At 51.7% G+C, this 18,658-nt stretch overlaps 1 protein-coding gene and 1 long non-coding RNA gene across 4 annotated transcripts in view; one reads left to right on the forward strand and one right to left on the reverse strand.

The window, feature by feature from the left end:
- RASSF5 (Ras association domain family member 5) overlaps nt 1-18,658 on the forward strand; it is a 74,378-nt gene that overhangs the window by 51,764 nt on the left and 3,956 nt on the right. For all 3 annotated transcript variants that reach the window (XM_027976238.2, XM_060396292.1, XM_027976239.3), the window contains 3 exons: nt 16,230-16,340; nt 17,410-17,707; nt 18,506-18,621. In XM_027976238.2, coding sequence (XP_027832039.1) covers nt 16,230-16,340; nt 17,410-17,707; nt 18,506-18,621 — 525 coding nt within the window. The remainder of the gene's footprint in view (nt 1-16,229; nt 16,341-17,409; nt 17,708-18,505; nt 18,622-18,658) is intronic.
- On the reverse strand, nt 8,681-15,692 carry LOC132657494 (uncharacterized). The gene is made up of 2 exons (XR_009595791.1): nt 12,731-15,692; nt 8,681-10,192 (listed from the first exon to the last, which is right to left on the reverse strand). It is a non-coding gene; the product is annotated as an uncharacterized LOC132657494 (long non-coding RNA).

Consider the following 18,658-nt stretch of genomic DNA (forward strand, 5'->3'; position numbering starts at 1 on the left):
TCCTGGGAAGGGACCTGTGATTAGAACACATGAGCTACGGAACTTCCCTCCAGTGGTTATGATTTCACCTTCCAATGCAGGGGAGGGAGGGTTTGATCCTCGATCAGAAAGCTAAGATCTCACATGCCTCGTGGCCAAAACACCGAGACACAAAACAAGCAATATATACAAATTCAATAAAGACTTTTAAAATGGCCCTCGTTTAAAAAAAAAAAAAAATCTTAAGAAAGAACACATGAGCTGGACTCCTCGAGCCACCAGTCCCTCATGGCCCAGGGACTCTGCAAGGCTCTCAGAGCACACGGGGTCCTAGAAGCAGAGGAACCCTGTGTTCAAAGCATTCGTGTGCAGAGACGTTGCGAGGTGAGAGCAAGGAAAGGATTCTGCGATGGGGATGGGGAGCTTTGACGGCCAGCCAATCCCCAGCTCCCAGCTCAGTGACTTCAAGTTCAGTTCAGTTCAGTCGCTCAGTCGTGTCTGACTCTTTGTGACCCCATGAATCGCAGCACGCCAGGCCTCCCTGTCCATCACCATCCCCCGGAGTTCACTCAGACTCACGTCCATCGAGTCAGTGATGCCATCCAGCCATCACATCCTCGGTCATCCCCTTCTCCTCCTGCCCCCAATCCCTCCCAGCATTAAAGTCTTTTCCAATGAGTCAACTCTTCGCATGAGGTGGCCAAAGTGCTGGAGTTTCAGCTTCAGCATCATTCCTTCCAAAGAAATCCCAGGGTTGATCTCCTTCAGAATGGACTGGTTGGATCTCCTTGCAGTCCAAGGGACTCTCAAGAGTCTTCTCCAACACCACAGTTCAAAAGCATCAATTCTTCAGTGCTCAGCTTTCTTCACAGTCCAACTCTCACATCCATACATGACCACAGGAAAAACCATAGCCTTGACTAGACGGACCTTTGTTGGCAAAGTAATGTCTCTGCTTTTCAACATGCTATCTAGGTTGGTCATAACTTTTCTTCCAAGGAGTAAGCGTCTTTTAATTTCATGGCTGCAGTCACCATCTGCAGTGATTTTTGGAGCCCCCCCAAAATAACTGTTTCCACTGTTTCCCCATCTATTTCCCATGAAGTGATGAGACCAGATGCCATGATCTTCATTTTCTGAATGTTGAGCTTTAAGCCAACTTTTTCACTCTCTTCTTTCACTTTCATCAAGAGGCTTTTTAGCTCCTCTTCACTTTCTGCCATAAGGGTGGTGTCTTCTGCATATCTGAGGTTATTGATATTTCTCCCGGCCGTCTTGATTCCAGCTTGTGCTTCTTCCAGCCCAGCGTTTCTCATGATGTACTCTGCATATAAGTTAAATAAGCAGGGTGACAATATACAGCCTTGATGTACTCCTTTTCTTATTTGGAACCAGGCTGTTTTTCCATGTCCAGTTCTAACTGTTGCTTCCTGACCTGCATATAGGTTTCTCAAGAGGCAGGTCAGGTGGTCTGGTATTCCCATCTCTTTCAGAATTTTCCACAGTTTATTGTGATCCACACAGTCAAAGGCTTTGGCATTTCATGCAAATATGGGCTCGATAAAGGACAGAAATGGTGTGGACCTAACAGAAGCAGAAGATATTAAGAAGAGGTGGCAAGAATACACAAAAGAACTGTACAAAAACGGTCTTCACGACCAAGATAATCACGATGGTGTGATCACTCACCTGAGCCAGACATCCTGGAATGTGAAGTCAAGTGGGCCTTAGAAAGCATCACTATGAACAAAGCTTGTGGAGGTGATGGAATTCCAGTTGAGCTATTTCAAATCCTGAAAGACGATGCTGTGAAACTGCTGCACTCAGTATACCAGCAAATTTGGAAAACTCAGCAGTGGCCACAGGACTGGAAAAAGTCAGTTTTCACTCCACTCCCAAAGAAAGGCAATGCCAAAGAATGCTCAAACTACCGCATAATTGCACTCATCTCACATGCTAGTAAAGCAATGCTCAAAATTCTCCAAGCCAGGCTTCAGCAGTATATGAACCGTGAACTTCCCGATGTTCAAGCTGGTTTTAGAAAAGGCAGAGGAACCAGAGATCAAATTGCCAGCATCGGCTGGATCATGGAAAAAGCAAGAGAATTCCAGAAAAACATCTATTTCTGCTTTATTGACTATGCCAAAGTGACTTCACGAGAAACCCACAACTCTGTGTCTTGCAGAAACTGTGTTGCCTCGAATCTTCCTTTTCCTGTTGCGGCCACCTCTCTGGGGGTGTATGAGCTAGCAAAGCCAGGGTCGCGCCTTGCCGGAGGCCAGCCATGACGGGCTTGGGGCAGAGCATCTGAAGCAGATGGGAAGTGCCTGCAGCTGGAGTCACCCCACAACTCAGGTTTCCGCAGAGTGTGGGTGACAGGACCGTTCATCTCAAGGTCCCTTTCGGATCCCTGAGCCCAGGCTTCTGGGTTGCACTTGAGCTCCCCTCCGGAGGGTCAGCTACAAAGCTGTGTGGCCCCCTCCTGGCTGCAGCGACTCCTCTGAGCAGGTGGGGCCGTCCAGATCACCCCAAGGCTTCAGCCATCTCTCACTGCACCTGGCAGGAGAGTGGCCGGGCCTAAGAAAAGAGTCTGGTCCCAGAAGTTGAGGGACGAGGCCCCACTTGCTTAGAAGCAGGGTTGACTCCTCATTTTCCTGCAATAGAGAAAGTGAAAGACACTCCCAACTTTAAAGAGCCAGATGAATCCAGCTGGTTGCATGGCCTCCCGGTTCCCCTGCCCTTAAATCTTCTTTTTCTTAATTGTTTGCTAGGATTTTGTTAAGGATTTTTGCATCTGTGTTCATCGGTGATTTTGGCCTGTAGTTTTCTTTTTTTGTGGCGTGTTTATCTGGTTCTGGTATTATGATGATGGTGGCCTCTTAGAAAGAGTTTGGCAGTTTACCCTCCTCATGGCAAGTCACTCCAGTACTCTTGCCTAGAAAATCCCATGGACTGAGGAGCTTGGTAGGCTGCAGTTCATAGGGTCGCTACCAGTTGGACACGACTGATCAACTTCACTTTCACTTTTCACTTTCACGCATTGGAGAAGGAAATGGCAACCCACCCCAGTGTTCTTGCCTGGAGAATCCCAGGGACGGGGGAGCCTGGTGGGCTGCTGTCTATGGGGTGCACAGAGTCGGACACGACTGAAGCGACTTAGCAGCAGTAGCAGCAGCAATTTTCTGAAAGACTGAGTGGGATAGGTGTTAGCTCTTCTCTCAATTTTTGGTAGAATTCACATGTGAAGCCATCTGGTCCTGGGCTTTTGTTTGTTGGAAGATTTTTTATTACAGTTTCTATTTCCGTGCTTGTGATGGGTCTGTTAAGATTTTCTGTTTCTTCCTGGTTCAGTTTTGGAAAGTCATACTTTTCCAAGAATTCGTCCATTTCTTCCAAGTGGTCCGTTTTATTGTCATAAAGTTGCTGATAGTAGTCTCTTATGCTCCTTTGTATTTCTGTGTTGTCTGTTGTGATTTCTCCATTTTCATTTCTAATTCTGTTGATTTGATTCTTCTCCCTCTGTTTCTTGATGAGTCAGGCTAATGGTTTTTCTATTTTATTTATCTTCTCAAAGAACCAGCTTTTAGTTTTCTTGATTTTTGCTATAGTCTCCTTTGTTTCTTTTCAATTACTTCTGCCCTAATTTTGATGATTTCTTTCCTTCTACTAACCCTGGGGTTCTTCATTTCTTCTTTTTCTAGTTGCTTTAGGTGTACAGTTAGGTTATTTATTTGACTTTTTTCTCTTGTTTCTTGAGGTAGGCTTGTAATGCTATCAACCTTCCCCTTAGCACTGCTTTTACTGAATCCCGTTGGTTTTGGGTTGTGTTTTCATTTTCATTCATTTCTGTGCATAGTTTAGTTTCTTTTTTTATTTCTTCTGTGACTTGTTAGTTATTCAGACGCACGTTCTTTAGCCTCCATATGTGTGTATCCTAAATAGTTTTTTTCCTGCAGTTGACATCTAATCTTACCGCATTGTGATCAGAAAAGATGCTTGAAATTTCCATTTTTTTGAATTTACCAAGGCTAGATTCATGGCCCAGGATGTGATCTGTCCTGGAGAATGTTCTGTGTGCACTTGAGAAAAAGGTGAAATTCATTGTTTTGGGGTGAAATGTCCTATAGATATCAATTAGGTCTAAGTGGTCCATTGTATCATTTAAAGTTTGTGTTTCCTTGCTAACTTTCTGTTTAGTTGATCTGTCCATAGGTGTAAGTGGGGTATTAAAGTCTCCCACTGTTATTGTGTTACTGCTAATTTTCCCTTTCATACTTGTTAGCACTTGCCTTGCATATTGCGAATCTTCTTTTTTTAATTATAATAATTATATATATATATATATATAAAACACATGTATATTATCATTTCAACCATCTCTAAGCGTGTATTTCTGTGGCATTGAGTGCCTTCACATGTTTGTACCACCATCATCAGCGTCCTCTCTGGAACTTTTGCATCTTCTGAACCCCGTACCCATTAGACTCTAACTCCTCTTTGCTTCCTCCCCACAGTGCCTGGCAACCACTTTTCTGCTTTCTGTGTCTTTGATTACTCTAGGAACCTCACATAAGTGGAATCGTAAGGTGCTTGTCTTTTTGACTGGCTTCTTCCACTTCGCACAGTGTTGTCAAGGTTCATCCGTGTTGTAGCGTGTGTCAGAATTTCCTTCCTTTTTATGGATGAGTAATATTCCACTGTATGTGTGTATCACATTTTGTCGATCCAGCTGTCCATCAGTGGGTTGCTTCCACATTGTGGCTATTGAGAGCCATGCTGCTATGAACAGGTGAAGGTGAAGTCGCTCAGTCGTGTCCGACTCTTTGCAACCCTGTGGACTGTAGCCTACCAGGCTCCTCCGTCCAGGGGATTCTCCAGGCAAGAATACTGGAGTGGGTTGCCATTTCCTTCTCCAGGGGATCTTCCCGACCCAGGGATCGAACCCAGGTCTCCCGCATTGTAGACAGATGCTTTAACCTCTGAACCACCAGGGAAGCATGAGTGTGCAAATCTCTGTTCAGGCCCTGCTTTCACTTCTTTGGGTTTATATTCAGAAGTGGAATTGCTGGATAATGTGGTGATTTCATGTTTCATCTTTTGAAGACTACCATACCGTTTTCCATAGCAGCTACACCATTTTCCATTCCCACCAGCAATGTACGCAGGTTGTTATTTTCTGTGTGTTTGATAGTAGCCACCCTAATAGGTGTGAGATGGTATCTCATTGCGGTTTTGATTGGAAAAGACTTTGATTCTGGGAGGGATTAGGGGCAGGAGAAGGGGACGACAGAGGATGAGATGGCTGGATGGCATCACTAACTCAATGGACGTGAGTCTGAGTGAACTCTGGCAGTTGGTGATGGACAGGGAGGCCTGGCGTCTTGCGATTCATGGGGTCGCAAAGAGTCGGACATGACTGAGTGACTGGACTGAACTGAACTGAACTGAACTGAACTGAATGACTGGTAATGTCAAATATCTTTTCATCTGCTGCTTATTGGTCATTTGTATATCTCCTTTTGAGAAGTATCTATCCAAGTCCTTTGTCCATTTTTAACGGGGCTGTTGTTTTTCTGTTGTGAATTATAGGGGCTCTTTATATATTCTGGATCTTGAGTCCCTTGTCAGACATATGATTTGCAATGGAAGCCTCTTTAAGTTGACTCTAAAAGAGCCAAGTGCAGCCTTTGCAGGGACTGGAGTCTGGGCTGAGGTGTGGGGACCCACTCACTCACCCTGCCCGCCGTCTTCCCTGACTCACTGTGCAGTGCTCTGGTCCTGGATTCTCTGGGAACACAGATATTGAAATGCTACAATTCCTGGCTTTGGGGTGCTCATGGTCTACTGGTGGAGATAGGGTTAGACAGCTCATGCTACTATATAGAAGACGAAGCCGGTGCTGGAATAATTGGGGCATAGCTACTGTTGTTGAAGAGTCCACTAATTCTAGATAGAAGTGGAGGATTAGGGAAAGTATCCCAAAAAGATATATCAGTTCCGGGGAGGGGGGACAAATTCTCTCAGATGAAGAGGAAAACGTCTCATCCTGAATGATCAAGCTAAGCTGTCAGGGAGACTGAGAGGAGACAGGGGTCTAGAAGGAAATCCAGTGAGGAATACTAACTGAAAAACAGACTTTCTCGTGTCCTAGAAACTCTTGAGGGCACAAGAGAATGACCCAAGGGGAAATTCCTGTGGCCACTGAAGCAGAATGGGTGTCACCCCATTCTGCCTGGATTCACACTTTAGACCTCTGAGCTCCAAAGAGGGGCCTGCTTCATGAAGGCCCAGGAGAGGGGAGAACAGAAATGGAAGGAGTTTGCATCATCTACCCTCGGATGTAGAGTGCAGGCATCTCCTCTGATTTCAGGTTATTGTCCCAGGAATAAACAGATGGTTAGGCGTGGAGCAGGATCCTCTAGGCCCCTTAAACCATTCTGGAACCTTTCATTTCCCTGGATTTGTTTTGGGGTTTTGTGTATATGTGCATGTGTGTGTCGTATTGCTTCTTGGTGTTTTATTCATTAAGCAAATATTTAATGGCCCCTCCTGTGTGCCAGGTGCTATTCTAGGAACTGTGTCTGTGAACAAGGCCGTCTCTGCCCACATGAAGCTTCCATTCTGTGTCCAAGCTGCAGGGACGTGTGCTGATCTTGAGAGGAAGCCAGCACCTGTGTCCAGGCCAGGCTGGGGGCAGGGCAGGGGCAGGGCCTGTCCGGAACCCCTCCAGGGTAGAGTACAAGGATGCAGCTCTGTGGAGGATGGAAGAACAGGCAGTGTCCTGGGCCCCACAGGAGACAGAGAAAGAGAGGGAGCGAGGCCCTCTAGGACTGAGAGGGGGTCCCAGGGGCTAGGGTTTGCCCAGGACTGTCCTGATTTTTGCACTGGAAGTCCCAGATCCTGAGAAAACTCAGTCCCAAGCAAACTTGGACAGCTGGTCACCCTACCTGGGACTCGCGCTGAAGGCACCCCCTGCTTATCCAGGAACCTGAAATATTTGAGGCGCCCACAAAAATATTTTCATTCCTTTAAAAATCAGGAGGAAATAAATGAACTTTTAAGTTGAAGGAATTACTTCATGACATTAATGTATTTGTCCTTATACCAATCGGAACATATAATTGCCAAAACCTTTTTATGGAGAAAGGGGCCTACTGCCCTGAAGAGGAAAGTAGATACCCGAGAGTCATAATGTGGGCCAGACTGAAAGGCCTGTCAGGGGTCCAGGGTCAGGGGAAGAGGACTCCACGTGGGATCAGTCCCCACAGCCAAACTTCCCTTGGCCCTCCAGAGGGATGACTGCTGATCCTGCTGGTGGGTACCGTGGCTGTGTGCTGGCTGCCATTCATTGAGCGCTTACTGTGTACTTACGTTGTGCTAAGCACTTCCAGATGTGCGATCTCAGTCCATCTCTGCGATAAATGTGTAAAGAAGACCTGCTTACCTGCATTTCTCAGGCAAAGCAGCCTGAGTCTCAGTGAGACTGACTTGCCCACATTCACAGACAACCGAGGGTATGGCTGGCAAAAGCCAGCCTATGGCCAGATGTGCCAGCCGCATGGCTCAGTGGGTAGCAACATACCCCCCTCATTATTTTGAGGACTAAATGAGATTATGACCGTGAACCCTGAGAATGCCTCACTAATGATGAGGCAACTGCAGGCCTGAATTGAAATGCCTGAGCTCCCAGGCTCAGGGCTCCCCCAGCCTCCTGCATGGGGCTCCTGCTACCCCAGATGGGCTGCTCCTGCCTGTAGACTGAGAGGGCCACGTGAAAACATGAGGGACGCCGGGATGGCTCCGGGACACACTGGCAGCCCAGAGTCCCCGGGCAGGACCCCCTACACTCGGAGCTGGGCTGGGCTGCCTGGGTTGCACCCAGGCTGGTCTCAGCTTGTGCCGTGCTTCTTCTGATGTCCACAGGACGTGCGTCTCTGTCTCCCCTCCTCCGATAACCCGTGGACTCCAAGGATGGGCACCCCATCAGTGTCGTGTCCCAAGGTGCCCTTCACAGCCCCCAGCCACGAGCAGTTCAATCAGTCACTGTTGACTGACTGTCCACATGGACCATCTGCTCCACATTTTGTCTTGGGTGACTTCAGTCTCTTTCTAGTTTCCTTCTCTCTGTTTTGTTTTTCTTTCTCTTTTTTTATTGCTTCTCCTCTATATCCCCCCAAAGCAACTCAGATTCCACATGGTTCTGTTTGTTCTGCTTGTTAGGCTTCCCTAGTGGCTCAGAGGGTAAAGCGTCTGCCTGCAAAGCAGGAGACCCGGGTTTGATTCCTGGGTTGGGAAGATCCCTTGGAGAAGGAAACGGCAACCCACTCCCGTATTCTTGCCTGGAGAATCCCATGGACAGCGGATCCTGGCAGGCTACAGTCATGGGGTCGCAGAGAGTCGGAGACTCCTGAGCGACTTCACTTTCACTTTCTGCTTGTTCAGACGGCTCCATGTCCCTGCTGCCTCAGGTGGTAGAGCATCTGCCTGCAATGTGGGAGATCCGGGTTTGCTCCCTGGGTTGGGAAGATCCTCCGGAGAAGGAACTGGCAACCCACTCCAGTATTCTTGCCTGGAGAATCCCATGGACAGAGGAGCCTAGCGGGCTACAGTCCACGGGGTCACAAAGAGTCAGACATGACTGAGCAACTGACGCATGCTTCCTTCCTATTCCTCTTTGGGAATAACCTGTCAGAGACCATAGTTTAGGAGTTTCTGGTTCTTTTATTTCGGAACACTGGACAGCTCCATAGAGGGACTTAGGAGAATCAACCCACTGCCATGGGTGGGGCTGGGAACCAGCTCACCAGGACCTGGGGGGGACCTGTGGTGAAGCCCCACCAGGCTTCCTCTTTCCCATTTGATTTAGGCTATCACAAAGGGGCCAGTGAGCCTTGAATGTGACCTGGGCATCAAGCAGGGTGTTCTGAACCCAGCCCAGCCGGCAGGTGCCCGCCCCTTTCCTTCAGAGGTTCCTTCTTAGGACAAGCTGAGTGGAGACCCCAGGGGTCAGGCCGGCTGTGGGCAGCAGACTGGAGCGGAAGGCGTCTATAGGTGGTCATTCCCCTGCCGAGGCTGCCAGAGGCTGTCTTCCCAGACAGAGGCTGGAGATGGTTTCCACCCAAGGGGCACAAGAATTGCTGCCGACAGATTTGCTAAGAGCTAAGAAAGAGGAAATGTGGCAAAGGCTCCTGGTGACCGGCTTCCGGGAGAGTTTTTGTTTTGCTTTCTTGAACTATGTGACTTCAGAAGGTGTGGACCTGCTCGAACTCGGGCAGCGTGGGGTCTGGCAGACACATAGAGAAGCCAGTGGCCAGGAAGGAGCAAAGTCAAGTCATGGAGAAACGTTGGGCAGGTTCTGAGCGCAGCCGTAGACCCATCATCACTGCCGCAGCTTGGGCCATCCAGCCCCAGCGCTCCTCCAAGAGGCCGCCAGCCCACACCCCGCTCTCTGAAGCAGAAGAGGAAGCAGTGATGAAAGAAACCACCCTGTCCCACCTTCTGTGTAAAATCTTAGCGTTGCAGAGGGGCCTTCGAGCTTCTCTGGTCTGACTTCATTTCACAGGTGAGGAAACTGAGGCCCTGGGAGGGGAATTGACTCACCAGAGGTCACAGGTCACTTGCTGGTCTTGCGTTCATCCTCAGCAAGAAGCTGCCGAGAGCTGACAGCTTCGCACGCAGCCCGCACCTTCTTGGCACGTGCCCCTCGTGGCACAGGTCGGTGTGAGGTGCCCCTGGACGTGGCTGGTGTCCTTGCCGGGCTGAGTACCACCTTAGCTAGTCCACTCTTTGCCTGCCGCTCAATCAGCAGGTATTTATTTATCTGTCATGTCCTTGGAGGTCATCCTAGTTCTCCACTGAGCCCCTGCAGGGGCTGCAAAAGAAGACTAATCGTCAGATGTCACATCTGACTCCCTCCAGGGAGTGTCTAACTGGAGAGCTGGAATTAACACATGTGGAACAATAATTAAACAATAGAAGGCAGTGCATAATTCGGTGCTGACGTAGCCATACAGGCTGTGAAGTCACCTCCACAGGTTCTTGGAGTGTTGGAGGTAACGTTAGCAGGCAGCTGCAGAGATCCGTGGCATATGGGGATTTGCAGGTTTGCTCCGATGGGAATCTGAGGCTCTGAGGTCGTGGGGCTGGTGTCTGGGAGTGTCTCTGAGCCAGTGGTGAGCGTGCCTGCACCTTTCCTCAGCCAGCTTGCTACCTCCTCATGAGGGAAGGATGGAGAGAGAGAACTCTGATAAAGTGAAAAGCCTTTGTCTACTTGTGGACAGTGTCCACAAGTGAGAGTGAAGTTGCCAAAGGCCCCTCCACTGGTGGTGGGAGGAAACACACTGCAAACGCCTGCCTCTCGATACAACCATGCTCTCAGGAGAAGGTGGGGACCAGTTCACACCTGTATGTGCCTTTCTCCACTGGGGAATTCAAGTGTCAGGGATCTAAGAGATGAGGAGAGCAGAGAATGAGATAGCAGCAGGCCCGAGAAACGTCCTACACAGAGAAGATGGGACTAGGGGAGGTGGGGGTCGTGAATTCCAGGCAGAGACCACACAGACAGCAGAGTAGAACAGAGGTGGCGGACTACTGTCCATGGGCCGGAATCCACAAATAAAGTTTTATTGAAACTACACTCATTCTGTGATCACGGTCTGCTACCACAACAGAGCTAAGTAGCAACAGAGACTAGATAGAGTGCAGAGCCTGAAATGTTTGCTGCCTGGCCTTCACAGAAAATTTACTAAGCACTAGTGTAGAGAAAGGAATGAACAAACTCTTGGGCACAGGGGCCAGTCCAAAGGGAGTGCTCCAGGAAAGGGAGAAATGAGCTTGGCTCACGGAGGTGGGACTTTATATGCCTGGAGTAATAGAGCGCATGTCTTTGGATGGGTTCGCTCATTTCCAGGATGCCCCCTGTTTCGTTTGGCTTTACCTTTACTTCCGTATGAGACAATAAATGATTTACAGAAATGAGGAAGCGAAGGCTTAAAGACATGCTCAAACTCTCTCGAGATCACTTTGTTAGCAGTGGGAGTCAGAATCGGAACACAGGCTCGTGCTCATCCTGAAGGTGTTGCCTGAGCCTCTCACCCGTGCCAAGCTGGAACTCGGCTCTGGGGGTCCACGGTGGGGAAGACAGGTGCTTCTCTCACAGAACTCAGTCCAGACTGCAGTGCCAGCCTCACTGCACTGTAATTCCTAGCAGAAAGTGAGACTGCTTTCCCCCCACATAGGAATGGGGCCATTGCAGGTTCTTGAGCAAACATTTATATCTGCTTCATGCCCAGGGCCACCTGGGCAGAGAGCAGAGACCTAAGTATGGTGTAAGTTGTTAGGGAGCTGCAACCTAGTTGGGGAGAAAAACCAAGCTGGGTGGTCTACTCGGAGGTTAGTATAAGTAGATGGGATTTAAGTGCAGGACAGTATAGTGTTAGCTTTGGATGTAGGTTAGCTTTAACCTTCCCGAGCCTGTTTCCTCATCTGTGAAATGAGCATAATAAGTGTACATTTCTCATAAACTTGTGGCGAGAGTGAAATGAGCCAACAGTACAGGCTAAGTGAGAAGAACAGTGCCCGCACAGAGCTGGCCAGGAAATAGCAGTAAAGCATCGTTGTTATCATTCAGGGCTGAGATGCTCAGCCTTGACATCTGAGGGACCTGACATCATGAGAGGCCTTGACAGCTGAGGGACTTTAGACAGACAGGAGTAAGACGGTGAACGCAGTGTGCAAGAAGAGGCGGATGAATTTAAAAACAGGGAAAGTGAAATTTCTGGCAAAAAAAAATGTGGTTTGTGATTTAGGTCCAGAAAAAAAAAAAAAGGCCTGAATGTATCTAATGGCTCTCGCAGGTTCTCCTCAGCCCCCTCCTCACTTGGGGGTCCCCCTCGTTGCTGGGGCTTTGTGGGCCTCCCTGTGTTCAGCTGCTGCTGCTGCTAAGTCACTTCAGTCATGTTTGACCCCGTGCGACCCCATAGACAGCAGCCCACCAGGCTCCTCCGTCCCTGGGATTCTCCAGGCAAGAACACTGGAGTGGGGTGCCATTTCCTCCTCCATTGCATCAGGGGAGACTAAAAGCCACCAGCTTCGCTCAGAGTCTTCTCAGCTCACTGGGTCACTTCCCAGTGACCCAAATTAAGACTTTATATCATTGATCGAAATGCAAGATTCGCCAGTGTTTGGGTTTTTTCTTAAAGTAAAATTCAGCTTGGGGTAAATCTGCTCTGAGATGGGCCCCAGACCACCAGAGGATGGTCCTCTCTTCTTTTGGTGTAATGGGTACTTAAACTGAAAAGTCTGAGGATCACTGTTTCAGGACGTGTCTCTACTCTGAGGCCTAGCACCCAGCCTCTTCACCTGGCTGTACCCCAATAACACTGAGAGTTAGGAGAGGACGCCGCCCTTGCCATGGCTTAGGACATGGGAACACAAATCTGCTTTCACCAGTGCCCTGGATGTGCTGGGTGCATTAGGAACAGCTCAACCATCTGCCACCCACGCCAGGAGCTTCATTAGAGCATCCATGCAGGAGACACCGAGATGTGTCAGCCTCCTGGGAGAGACACCTCGCAGGAGAATGCCTGTATCTTTAAAACCATAGCAGAGTCAGTCTCCCATTCTGTCTCCATCTTGGGCCACCCCCAGAAACAAAACTGTCTGTCTGGCTTCTAGCTTCGTAGCCAAAGATGGAGGTAAATCTTTCACTGACAATTCGGCAGGTGAATAGAAAGTGGGGTCTTTGACTTACCTTCTGAAGACTACAGACACTGGATATTGCCTTCTTGGTAAACCTTGGGGGCAGTGGATATCTGTGGGTGCCAAAGTGTTAACCCTGCAGCTGGATGGCAACCCTGGAGGTCTGAAATTGCCTGGGAGTTCTTTTCCAACACTGCTGCACGTTAGCATCACCTGGGAGATTTTTAAAATCCGTCTGCCCAGGCTGCACCCCAGACCACTTAAATCAGAACCTCCAGGAGGGAGCCCAGGTGGTGGTGTGTTTCTGAGGCTCCCCCAGAGGAGTCCACGTGCAGCAAGTTTAAGAAGCACTGGTCTAGAATTTCTGCCCTCTCTGGAATGGGAAAGGGGAGCAGGCGGTGCTGGCGGTGCCTGGCTGGCTGATTGGCTGCTTCAGGAGCTGATTCATTCAGTCCACGGGTTAGATCTTGTCTGCCAGCCCTGGTGTGGGTAGCGGCCTGGGGTGCTGCCGTCTGAGGCTGGGAGATCGAGTGTGCCGGCCAGACAGGGCTCCTGGCACTCCCGGATGGGGCTGTCTTCTGCGTCAGCCCCACGGAGGCTGCCCACAGCCGCTTGCGTCACTTCCCCAGGTTTGTGGTGGGAAGCGAGGGATAGATGGTCTGCTGATGGGAAAGAGAACAGGAAGGAAGATCTTTAGGTTAAGGCCGCTCTGACCCTTACTGTTCAAAAACAGTCTGGAACGCTGGCCTTTGAAAGCCATGATGCAGCTGCCCTTTCTAACAGGGAAATGGCTGTTGCTCATTTGGAAACCAAGAGAGATCTTCTAGGAGCTGCTAGACTTTTCTCTCCATCACTTAGCTCTTTTTTATAGAGGAGCCTGAGAAGGCTGTTAACCCCTAAGGAGCAGGAGCCTGCATGTTTCGTAGATGAGCGGAATGGAGCGTGTGTAATAATAACTGGATGCTGGCTTTTCTGACTGGAAGCTCCCAGAGGGCAGCAGGCTCACCCGGTCCTGTAGAGAGGTGCCCAGCAGGTTGGGGGCTGGGGTGAGGTCTCCAGGAACTAAGTGGGGAGGGACAAGGAATGAGATGCTTTACTGTGAGGGTCCCTGGGGAGCACGTAGACAGCGAGTGAAGACGGATGTGCGGCTCACACCAGCTGCTGCTCCCCTCCAGCAAAAGGGAGTCCCCCGGGAACTACTCGTCCTGAGTGGTCCTTGATGGACTCAGGGTCCTGTCCCAGGGATCCGAGTGGCCACACAGGAGAGGGGCGAGCCCTTTCCTGGAATCCTGTCGCCTCCTGCCGGGAGACAGAAGTCCCTTCTTGACATCTTCACGGGTGACACGGTGGCCCCAGGTCCTGAGGCTTCTGGGGACCCACCAATCAGACACACCTTAGCTGAACATTTCACAGGTCAGTGATGTATGGGTCTTGGTGAGGAGGCTGCGCATCCCCGCCTCGGAGCGTGCAGTTTCAGTGGTCACCGTGGGGGCGGCAGACGTGGGCTGTCCTGGGGTGACCGCGTGGTGAGCAGAGCACTCTCAGGCACACTTGAGGGGCTGGGCGCCGGGCCCCACGCGGATGCTTACCAGCAGTGGGACCACACGCGTTTCTCAACCCGGCAGAGCTTCTGTCTGTAACCTGTAAAATAGGAACAGCACATTTAGTGTGTAAGAGATGGTGTGTGGAGGCACAGTGCTCTTCTGACCAGCCTCCTCGGAGAAGAGCAGAGAGGGGCAGACAGGCCCGCGGAAGACGCTGTGATGGAAAAAGGGCGTCGGCGCATCTCCGCGCTGAGGGCCGGGTGTGGGAGGCACGCCAGCTCCCCTCCGCGGCCCGAGCTTGACGGCTCACCGGCCCTGTGGGGGAAAGTGTGAGCAGGAAGTGAAGGCATCCTGCCCAGTGTGACTTGTCTCCCACGGGCTGGCGAGAAGGGCAGCTCTGCCCCAGGAATCCGGCGTGTTCAGCTGGGTGATGCTGCGATGGCAGCGTGGCTGGGAAATTCCCCAGCCAAGGCAGACAGACGCCCACAGGTCGGTGCTGCGTGATGGCAGCCGGGAGAAAATGATCGCCCTCCGGGCCTCAGTTTCCTCATCTGCCAAAGGAGAATCCCGACCCGCCCTGGGGTCCACTGGATTTCTGAGACAGGCAAATTCTAGGCCGATTTCCACCGACCCGTTTATTCCCGCAAACTGTGGCTCCCGCATGCTCAGCCGCACAGGAACAGCATGAAGACAAAGCCAGGAGGGTGGGTGGCAGCGGACTCGAGAGAAGCTCGGGGAGCTGACAGGCGGACAGAGTTGCCGAGACCCCAGAATTCTCCCCTGGACCGTCTCCGCAGTGGGAAGGCCACTGGCCTTCACGTCCTCAGCTTCATTCTTCCCGGAGGGGGTCTTGGGCGGGGGTGCGGTCAGAAGAATCCGCTGTGGTGTCCTGGGAAGAACGCAGCAGAACAGACGGGTCCCTTTGAGCTCTGCAGACTGTAGGGCTGGACGCAGTCCTAACCTCCTCTGAGTCTCGGTCGTCTCAACTGTGAAATGTGGGTGATAAACTCAATCTTGCAGTTTGGTTCTGAGGATTAACTGAGACAGTGCATGCCAAGCACTTGGCATGGAGGAGGCTCTCAGTAAACCCAGGCCAACCCTGAGCCCCAGCAGAGAAGAGTCATCCCCTGGGTTATCAGAGAAGGCTGCAGCCCCCTGCTCCCACCAGTTGTGCATTTGTTTGATAAATACGCATATGTATGTGTGTGCATATGTGTGTGTGTGGATGTGTGTATGTGTGTGTGTGTGTGTTGCTCAGTCGTGTCCGACTCTGAGACCCCATGGTCTGTAGCCCGCCAGGCTCCTCTGTCCATGGGATTTCCCAGGCAAGAATACTGGAGTGGATTGCCATTTCCTTCTCCAGGGGACCTTCCCAACTCAGGGATCAAACCCGGGTCTCCTGCACTGCAGGCGGATTCTTTGCTGAGCCACCAGGGAAGCCCTGGGACCTGGGGCCTGAGCTGATGTCCGTGTGCCTTTGGCCCGCTCAGCCTGGGAGAACTGCTGTCATTCCCTTCAGCACAGGCTGGGATCGTGTGTGCACGCCTCTCTCCAGCTGTATTGTTACTTCCTTGAGGAGACGACTACGGCTTGCATGTCTTTGCATCTCCCATAGCATCTGAATGGATCTTTCAGTAGCAGCCCTCAATGAGCAAAACAGCTTGCCAACTCAGCAGATTCATACCTCCAGTGCCTGTGTGTTGGGCCCTTTAACGGTGGTCTTGCAACAAGCCTGAAGGATGGGGTATGGCCCCCATTTCACAGGCGAGGAGACTGGCACCAAGAAATGTTCCAGCCACTTCCTGGGGGGAGCTGGCCAGGCAGTTACCACAGCTGGCATTTGACCTTCGATTGTTCTCAGCCTGAGTCCATCCCATTCACTCCGTGGTTCTGGTGCTTACTTACTCTTGGTTGGAGAGGCCTTTAGGAGGAAGCGGTCACTCCCTTTCTCATCCTAAGAAGCGTGTGCAATGCACATGTCCACCCTCACGTCTGTGTCTGTTCCAGAATGACTGTAAGCCCCCTGAGGAGCCTCAGCGCCCGCCCACTCTGCAGGAGATCAAGCAGAAGATTGAGAGCTACAACGCCCGGGAGAAGAACTGCCTGGGCATGAAGCTGGTGAGTGTCCGTGCCCGCGCCCCATCCCTGCCCCCACCTAGCTCACAGCCCCTTCTGCTTTGGCTCCGTTCTTCCCCCTCGGAATCCTGGGGCTCCCCTTCCCAGGAGGGCGCTCCCCTTTCTTTGGGGCTCTGGAGGCCCCCAGGCTTACGTGAGGCCAAGAACCTGGGCTGTCCGTGCTCTGGGGAAACAGACTGGGCTATGGGATGAGACCTAGATCCCGTCTCTGGCTATTTCTCTAAGTTGAAGCTTTGGGAAACCTTAACCTCTCTGAGCTTCAGTATAAAATAGAGACATTAGTGTCCAGGTGTCAAAGCACATGTAGGCATTAAATGATATGCAGGTGACTAGGGGCCCAGGAAGCCCTAGGCAAGGGGTGCAGGCAGCCCTCCTCCCCTTCTTGGTCCTCACATCCTGTGCCTGGGGCAGCCTGCCTGACTGCAGAGCTCAGAGAGGAGGGCACCAGCTTCCTGCTGGTTCAGAGAGGCCATCTTCAGGGGAGACGCTGGAGGCGCCCTGCCCCCTGCTGGTGTTTGCTGGCAACTGGCTCTTTGGGGCGTTAGCTGGATGGACACCAGAACAATCCAGTTGCAGAGGAACTGGGGTTTGTCTTGAGGGTTTTAGAGAGAGATGCAGGAGGAAATTCAGTGCCCTGGTTCTCCAAAGATCTTATCACAGAGCCTGCCTGCTCCTCCTTGGTTTGGAGGGGGGACGACCAGAGGGGCCACTCCAGACCCTGCGTCTTGGCCTGGGGACTCAGCAGAGGCAATCACCCCATCTGCCTGGTGGCAGGGGATTTGGGGCAAGCAGCGTGAGCCCCTGGGGAGGGGGAGCCGCAGCAGTAGCTAGGTCCTGCGGGCCTTCTCCTGCCGCTGCCCTGCCAGCATCCCTAGGTCAGCAGAGGCAGGAGGGAACTCAGGGAGGCAGGAGGTGCGCGTGTGGCTGGGATGGTGCTGCATCAGGAAGGGCCTCTGCAGCCCGGTGGGTCTGGAGCCCCCGGCGGGAGTGGCAGGTGGGAGATCCGGCGAGACAGGCCCGCCGTGACCACGCCCAACCTGCGCCCTGGCAGAGCGAGGACGGCAGCTACACGGGCTTCATCAAGGTGCACCTGAAGCTGCGGCGGCCGGTGACGGTGCCCGCCGGGATCCGGCCCCAGTCCATCTATGACGCCATCAAGGACGTGGATCCAGCGGCCGCCACGGACAAACGTACATCCTTCTACCTGCCGCTCGACGCCGTCAAGCAGCTGCACATCAGCAGCAGCACCACGGTCAGCGAGGTCATCCAGGGGCTGCTCAAGAAGTTCATGGTCGTGGACAATCCCCAGAAGTTCGCGCTCTTCAAGCGGATACACAAGGATGGGCAAGGTAGGAGCGAGCGAGCTCTCCCCCGGAAACTACCCTTCCGGACTCTGGCTGGGCGGGCCTGGTCACTCTTGAGCTGGAGGGGTGGGCTTCTCGTGGCGCCGGAGCCCAGCCTCCCCTTGGCGTTGGGTCTGCAGACGGACCGCCCACCGTGCCCCTCCCTTCACACGTGGCTGCAGGAAACCCACCCCTGGGCGTTCACTTCCTAATCTGTGGGATGGGACCACTCCCTCGAACGTTTGGGGGGATGACGTGAATGGAAACACGCTTCCCACCCTAGCAGACTCTGAAGGTACCGGTTGTTAGCCTTTATTCCTGCCAGGCGCCTTTCGTTAGGTTGAAAGAATGGCTAGAAACACCCCTGCATCCGAATCCGGCCATCCTGAGCCCCTGCTCTTCTACTCCAAGGCAGCCCAGCCCGCTCTCTTGGTTTACAGTGCTCTTTTTTTCTTTTTTTCATTTTTTGAGTTTGTCTTACTGTCATTTTGAACTTAAATCAATTAAGAATTTTTCCTTCCTCTAGGAAGGAAAATAATTCTCTATTTGTAGACTGAGTAGTTTTTTAAAGTTTAATTAATTTTAATTGGAGGCTAATTACTTTACAATATCGTAGTGATTTTGTCATACACTGACATGAATCGGCCATGAGTGTACATGTGTTCCCCATCCTGAACCCCCTCCCACCTCCCTCCCCATCCCACCACTCTGGGTCATCCCAGTGCACCAGCCCTGAGCACCCTGTCTCATGCATCGAACCTGGACTGGCGGTCTGTCTCACATGTGGTACTATACATGTTGCAGTGCTCTTCCAGAAACTCTCCATCGCTGACTGCCCCCTCTACCTGCGCTTACTCGCCGGGCCTGACACGGACATCCTCAGCTTCGTGCTAAAGGAGAACGAAACTGGAGAGGTGGAGGTAGGTCCTGGCACCTCCGCCTGTGCGCATTCCCAGC

This window comes from Ovis aries, chromosome 12 (genome assembly GCF_016772045.2).
Source record: "Ovis aries strain OAR_USU_Benz2616 breed Rambouillet chromosome 12, ARS-UI_Ramb_v3.0, whole genome shotgun sequence".
NCBI classification, from domain to species: Eukaryota; Metazoa; Chordata; class Mammalia; order Artiodactyla; family Bovidae; genus Ovis; species Ovis aries.